This window comes from Mesoplodon bidens, assembly GCF_964165515.1.
Source record: "Mesoplodon bidens genome assembly, chromosome: 3".
Taxonomy (NCBI): domain Eukaryota; kingdom Metazoa; phylum Chordata; class Mammalia; order Artiodactyla; family Ziphiidae; genus Mesoplodon; species Mesoplodon bidens.
The window spans coordinates 151,213,472-151,219,966 of record NC_138178.1 but is presented as its reverse complement, the minus strand read 5'-3'; the positions used below and the strand labels follow the sequence as shown (position 1 = coordinate 151,219,966).

Sequence of the window (6,495 nt, the reverse complement as noted above, 5' to 3'; positions counted from 1 at the left end):
TGAAAACCTTTTCTTTTTCTTTTTTCTCTTTTTGATCACACCACGAGGCATGTGGGATCTTAGTTTCCAGACCGGGATCAAACCCCCATCCCCTGCATTGGAAGGGCAGAGTCTTAACCACTGGACCGCCAGGGAAGTCTGAAAACTTTTTTTTTTTAACCAAGTGTTAAGAGGCAGTTCAGCCTGATGGATAGGGTAATGAATGAAGAAGTTAAGATTCCAATCCCAAGAGTGGAATATTGAGAAAGTCATCATTCTAACCGTTCAATTTGCTCTCCTTTAAGGAGGGAGTAATCGTCACATGATTTTGTGGCAAAAAGATAATGTGGTTCGTGTAAAGCTTAATTGTTTGCTAAAAGGATTCCTAGAAGACCAAGACATTTAAGTTTAGTATTAGCACAACTAGACTTAAACATGCCCCTCTTTGACTTTCAAAACAGAAAAAGGAAGACAAGTTCTCACAAAAGCTGTTACAAAGCAGTTTCCCATTCCTAGAATCTCTAAGGGGAGACTTGGCACTGCAAGGTGAAGACACCTTTGTACAATTTTCCAACGTCAGCTCCAGAGTTTCTCTCTTTTTGATAAGGGATCAAACAGAGGGGTGTGTCCCCTCCAGGAGCTACCCTTCTTGACAAACTGGTCTCCAATGATACTTTCCAGAATCTTACAAAACTTCCAGAATGAAAAGAGCACGAGGTTGGTCGCATTCAACTTAAATGCTTTTATTGACAATGTCTTTGAACAATAAGCAAACAATGCTTAAATTTTTCATTCAGATTCACTTTCCACATGTCAAAAGACCTCAAGGTAGAAAAAAATAAAATAAAAATATAAATATCTGAGAATCCATCTTAATAAATAAATTAAAAACACAATAAAACGTTTTCATGGAAAACTGTTAATGTCAGAACATTCAGACCACCTCAACAATGCATGATCAGTAACGTTACAATGAACATTGATGTTGAAGAAAAACTACAGTACATGGATATAGCTATTTATTTCTAACTACCAGAAAATAAAGTCATATCTTTTCTTAGTTTAATATTGGTCATTGCTAATCAGAACACACAATTGCCAGGAACACAGTAGTTATTGTTAAAATCAGCTGCACTAGATACAATTTGAAAATATCCAGCACCAGGTTAATTCCAAAACGAACCCAATAGATTAGTTAATGCTATGAGAAGACTAAAGAGAAAGAGAAAAGAGACACAGACCCAGGCCTGGCTCGACATGCTACTAACTACCAGCTCTCAGATGTGTCACTGGGAACAATACACACTCCATGCGTTTTGCTACATCTCCAGAAGAGGTAAGGACTTGAGTCCACACATGGATGTTGTCAAGTCCTTGAGGCCCACAGCCTGGTGTGTTTCACGCACAGGTAAGTTCCTCCCTAGGTCTATGGGAACCCTCGAGGGAAGACGTGTTCCTCCTCTCTGTAATGCACCGACTCGGGCAGTGGCACGTGCGTGCCTGCTGCCTCCCCTCTCTGCCTGCTCACAGGGCCAGCAGCGTGGGTGAGCTGAGCGAGTCAGAGGAGGGCTCGTTGCTGCTGCTGCCCTTGCGGTGGGCAGCCGCACAGCTGGGGAAGGAGTCAGCCTCAGGGTAGGTGAAGACGAAGGAAGACGTGTAAGTAGTGCAGCTGGGTGTACAGGTGACCACCGGGGTGCACAGGGGTTCCAGCTCTGTGGCCATGGGCCCCACCCCCAGGGAGCCACCGTGCAGGGGCTCCCAGTCTGCTGCATAGAAGGAACCAGACAGGTCCATGTCTGGCACAGAGCGGGCGGTCTCAGAGCCGCTGGGCCTGGACGATGCTGGGAACAGGAAGTCATCAAAGGGCTCAGCCTTCAGCTCCATGCTGCTGATGCTCTTGACGGGCTCCACTGAGGGCTTGGGCTCAGGGTCATTAAGGAGGGGTAGGGTGAAGGCCTCCTCAGATTCGGGGGTGGCAGCTTCAGGCAGGCCCCCGCTCAGATCAAGGGAAGCCACAGACATTTCTTCTGGGAAGCCCATGTCATCAGGGATCTTGCAGGCAGGTCGGTGAGCTGCCAGGATGAACTCTAGTTTTTCCTTCTCCTTTAGCAGGTTGGCAATCTCAGTCTGCAAAGCAGACTTCTCATCTTCTAGTTGGTCTGTTTCCTGGATAGAGAGGACAAAGCAAAGCATAAGACACGGTCTTACTCAAGGACGGTGCTCCCTTATGTCCAATCTCCAACTTTCCCCTTAAGTTTTCAAAAGAAATGAGCCAGGGGATCTACCTACCGCTTGGAGTGTGTCAGTCAGCTCCCTCCTCCGGTTCCGGCATTTGGCTGCAGCCATCTTATTCCTTTCCCTTCGGATTCTCCTTTTTTCCTCTTCTTCTGGGGACAACTGGGTTGGCGGGGGGGGGAGAGCAGCATTCAGTAACAGTGTCTGCCATCAGCTCCATTCACCCACCCCAGTGACACTGGCTCCTGCAGCTTCCCAGCTCCTAACACCTCTTCTGTGAAGCCATTTCTAACCTGCAGTTGAAAGCTGGGTGTGACTTGCATTTAAAATAAGAACCTCAGCAAGAGCCAAAGAAGAGCCCAGACTGAAAACATGAGATAGGAACCTATTAGGGAAGAAACTACACATTAGGGCATTTCTTAGAGTGGGACTATCAGAGCCTAACTTGGGATGGAAATGACTTGGAGCCAGGGCTCCCCGTTCGGGATGTCTAGTCATTTCCATCAATGGCTTCACCCTGTCCGCTGGGCTCCCCACCTCCACCAGTGCTGAAGCCACACTATGCCCATCCCAGGGAAGGTGCTGAGAACTCACCTGTTCCACCTTGCCCCTCCTGCCAATGCTCTGAGCTCTGCCTCCGGTCATGGTCTTCATGACTCCAGCCCTGGAGTAAGCCCCAGCCGAGGGGGTGGGGACTCCATAGGGGTGGGGGGCTCTGGTCTGGGATGGGGCCACGGAGGAGACCAGGGTGGGCTGCACTAGCCACTGCAGGTCCGGGCTGGTCGAGATGGCGGTCACTGTTGGGATGAAGTTGGCACTGGAGACGGCCAGATCGGTGCAGAAGTCCTAGAATGAAGCAGAAGGAGAAAGCTGACGTGAGTGAGCAGATTCTGGACGCAGGTGGGGTGAGCAGAGTTCCCAGTGCCGCATGCAGCAGGGAGAGAGGGAGGAGAAACCGTTCTGCCATGGACTGCTCAGGTCTTTTTACATGCCCCTCATCCTGGATGAAAGGTTTCCCCCTTTCTTCCCAAGAATTCCGCAGCGCAGTGCCTTTATCCTCCATCCTGCTGCTGCGTTCCCGTTATCCCTTCAGCATCACTCTCTTGAAAGGGGGTTTGTTATAAATATCTCTGACGTCTGAGCTGACGCAGGCGCCGCTCCGGAGTCTCCTGAATGAACTCGCTTTTTATCAATGAAACTGCCTTACACACCCGCCTGCTTCACCCCACCCCTCCTCCTTGCTCCAGGCTGCGAGGGGAGGGGAGATTGCCGCTTTTTGCCGCCTCCCCAGAGGCGCCGGGCTCTAGTTGGCGAGTCTTTGCTTGGGACACTTTTGTCCCAGCGAATGTCAGAGATCAGTCAGGGAGGGCGGGCCGGGGGCAGCTCAGAATGAGTCTGCCGCGGGAAAGGAGAACCAATTCTTATTATGACAAGCTTCCGTGCGCTCCGAACAAGTTCGGGGCTCCGGAGGTAGGGCTGCTCCGGCCAGGGCAAGCTTTCCTCCCCTCCGGCGAAAGGGCTCCTCGATTCGTCTTCCTGAGCCGTCCCGCCCCGGTTTCTCCTCCCCGGTGACCCCGAGCCCCGAGCCCCGCGGCGGCGCGAAGCCAGCCTCACCTGCGCATTGACGGGAGAGCCCATACTGGAGAAGGAGTCGGCCGGTGAGTGGTAGTAGGAGAGGCTGTCCCCGGCCGGGGAGGCGCTGCTGCAGCGAGAGGATGACGCCTCGTAGTCGGCGTTGAAGCCAGAGAACATCATGATCGCGGGTAGTCAAAGCCGGGCGAGGGGCTGAGGGAAGGAGGCAGGTAGGAGCTGCGCGGCAGAGCTAGGTAGGAGCGCTGTTGCTCGCTCGCTGCGCCGCCGCCTCCGGCTCTGTCTCAGCTTCTTAGCTGCTCGCTGCCGATGCGGTTGGGAGTAGTAGGAGCCGCAGCCACCGCTTTTATAACCCTTTTGTGAATGAGCCCTACACGTCACGGGGCGCAACCATTGTGGCTCTCGAGGGGTGTCGCGCGGGCCTGGCCACATCTGCGATCACCTTGCCGTCTCCGCCACCCTCTCAGCCCCCTGCCTCCCGTCTTGTCGTGTTTCTTTATCTTGTGAGCGTTTCGCAATCTGGGTCTTGAGGTGGCTTGGAGCCCCAGAGATGAGGGACTTTGGGGATGGCTCCCCCCACGACCGCAGGGAACGGCCGTGGAAACCTGCTGACGCAGATGTCCTAATATGGACATCCTGTGTGAAGGGGAGGGAGGGATTGACGGGAACTGCTCGCGGGCTGCAGCCAACACCGAGGGTGCAGCGCGGGGGGAGGCGGGGGCCGCAGCCAGGGGGAGGGGAGGAGGGAAAGGAGGAGGAGGCGAGCGAACATTCGCACCTGGTTCAATGCGGACCCTTGTTCCCGGGGTGGGAGGATGGGGTGGGGGCGCCCTTCTACCTGTTTACGGAAAGCGGGGCACAGTTCTGAGGCTCTGGTATGGGCGAAACAGGTACACAGCCCCGAGGGCTTAAGCCTCGGCCCCCGTAGGAATGCGCCTCCACCCCCATTCCCCATTCTAGCCCTAATTCAGGTCCAAGTGTGGGAGCAGACCCTCAGCCCCTCGCCTCAAGCCCCCGGACTCCAGCACTACTAGGATTGTTACTGCGTTTGGAAGCAGAAAGTCGGGGGATCCAAAATAAGAGAATACGATAACCTACTTTACCTACGATGCTGGGTATTTTCATTTTAATTTTTTTGTTTTTAAGGAAAAAGGCGCATTTTTTTTTTCTTGGCCATGTTAGTGTTACTGTCAAACCCCTGAGAAACTAGCCAATAAACATTCTGCAGAACCTCCATGCAAGGGTGTCTGGAGGGTTCGTTTGCCTGGTTCTGAGCTTGGGCCCGGGGCCTGGGGGTGTTATGTGGACAAGGTCATCAGTTCTGGGTACCGGATGGAGTGAGCTCTTGGGGGAGCGCAAGTCCGTGCTGGGGAGGTGGGGGTGGTTCGGTGCCCCAGGAAGCTGGTGATTGGGAGCCCGCAGCCAGTGATTTTCCAGCACGGACTTGGAGGGGGGAGGACCGGGGGCTCTTGGAAGGACCGTGCCCAGCAGCGCCCAGGCCGGAATCCTCGGCGTCTGGGGCCTCAGGCACCGCTCGGTGGCCTGGAAAACAGGGATTTGGGGCAGCAAGGTGCTCTACAGTGCGCTGCGCCCCCAGACGCCCCCAGCCTCCTGCTCGGATGCAAAGGACAGCCGAGGTCACACTGCCCCGGGTCGGTCCCAGAGCGCCGGCCACCTCCGGGACGCGAAGCCACAAGTCCCCGTAGAGATACAGGTCCCTGTGTCCCTTCCCCCACTCTTCGGGCCCGGGGTCACGGTGGGCACCTGGAGAGGGGCGAGGCGGGATTAGGGCTGCGGGCGGATCCTTCGGGACGCGCGGGGAGCGGGGCCGCCGACCTGCCTCCCGCCGCCGCACCCGGGAGCCAGGCGATACTGCTATAGATAGTAACAGGGAAGCAGCTGTTTACAGCAACACTGCGCCGCCAGGGCAGTCTCCAGGCGATGCCGCGCGGCCGGGCGCGCCGTCGGCCTGGCGAGGCCGCCCTCCCTCCTCGCTCCACGGGGGCCTCGGCCTCCCCGGCCCGGCAGCAGCCACTCCCGCCGCCTGACCTCATCTGCCCAGTCCGGGGGCTGAGTGCGGCTTGCGCGCGGCTGGGCGCTAACCTCCATTCTTAGAGATGCGAACCCGGCGAGAGTTGGGAGGGCAGGGAGGCGGGGATTCGTGGAACTGGGCCACTTGCTATTTTTGCATTCCCTGTCACAAGCAGAGGTGAAAACAGAGTTTCATCATTGTATGTCACTGGTTTATGTTGGTGGGAATTTAGGCGCTTTTTTTTTCTCTTTTTCTCACTTGAAAAGGGGGAGAAAAAAGGAAAAACATAATACGTAAACACAGACTTCTGGGAGCTGCTCTGAATCCTAAAGCAATTCTGCTGCCTTCCATTCACCTAGTTCTGTCGTCTGTCAGGCTACTTCACTGTACTTGATTCTTAAAAAAAAAAAAAAAAGTTAAGAAGGCAAATCCATCTCTCTTCTTATTAGCTGTGGGCAAAGTAGGTCAAGCTTTGAATTCCTGGGTCTGGCCTTGCCTTCCATTCATAACTGGATCTCAGGCCACTTAAGAGAAAACCTAGAATGATTTCATTTACTTCCCCTTCAGAGTCTTGAAGCAGCTCAGGCCAACAGACAAAAGATGTGTCAAGATTTTATATCCAGGATTTATCTCATATATCATTTATCCTGCCCTTGCCA

The 6,495-nt window shown here is 54.1% G+C and overlaps 1 protein-coding gene across 1 annotated transcript; it reads right to left on the bottom strand.

Annotated features, from left to right (window-relative positions):
* Positions 1-706: 706 nt before the first annotated feature.
* Positions 707-4,143, bottom strand: FOS (Fos proto-oncogene, AP-1 transcription factor subunit). The gene is made up of 4 exons (XM_081229812.1): positions 3,829-4,143; positions 2,809-3,060; positions 2,269-2,376; positions 707-2,145 (listed from the first exon to the last, which is right to left on the bottom strand). Exons 1-4 carry the CDS (start codon positions 3,967-3,969, stop codon positions 1,504-1,506), a joined length of 1,143 nt encoding a protein of 380 aa, XP_081085938.1. The 5' UTR covers positions 3,970-4,143; the 3' UTR covers positions 707-1,503.
* Positions 4,144-6,495: the final 2,352 nt, after the last annotated feature.

Bases quoted from the DNA above. Each gene is read 5' to 3' on its own strand.
- FOS (XM_081229812.1), bottom strand. From the start codon at position 3,969: ATGATGTTCTCTGGCTTCAACGCCGACTACGAGGCGTCATCCTCTCGC. The intron at 3,061-3,828 runs GTGAGGCTGGCT...GCTTCATTCTAG, and splicing joins GCTCTCCCGTCAATGCGCAG to GACTTCTGCACCGATCTGGC. The intron at 2,146-2,268 runs GTAGGTAGATCC...CTCTCTATCCAG, and splicing joins TGACTGACACACTCCAAGCG to GAAACAGACCAACTAGAAGA.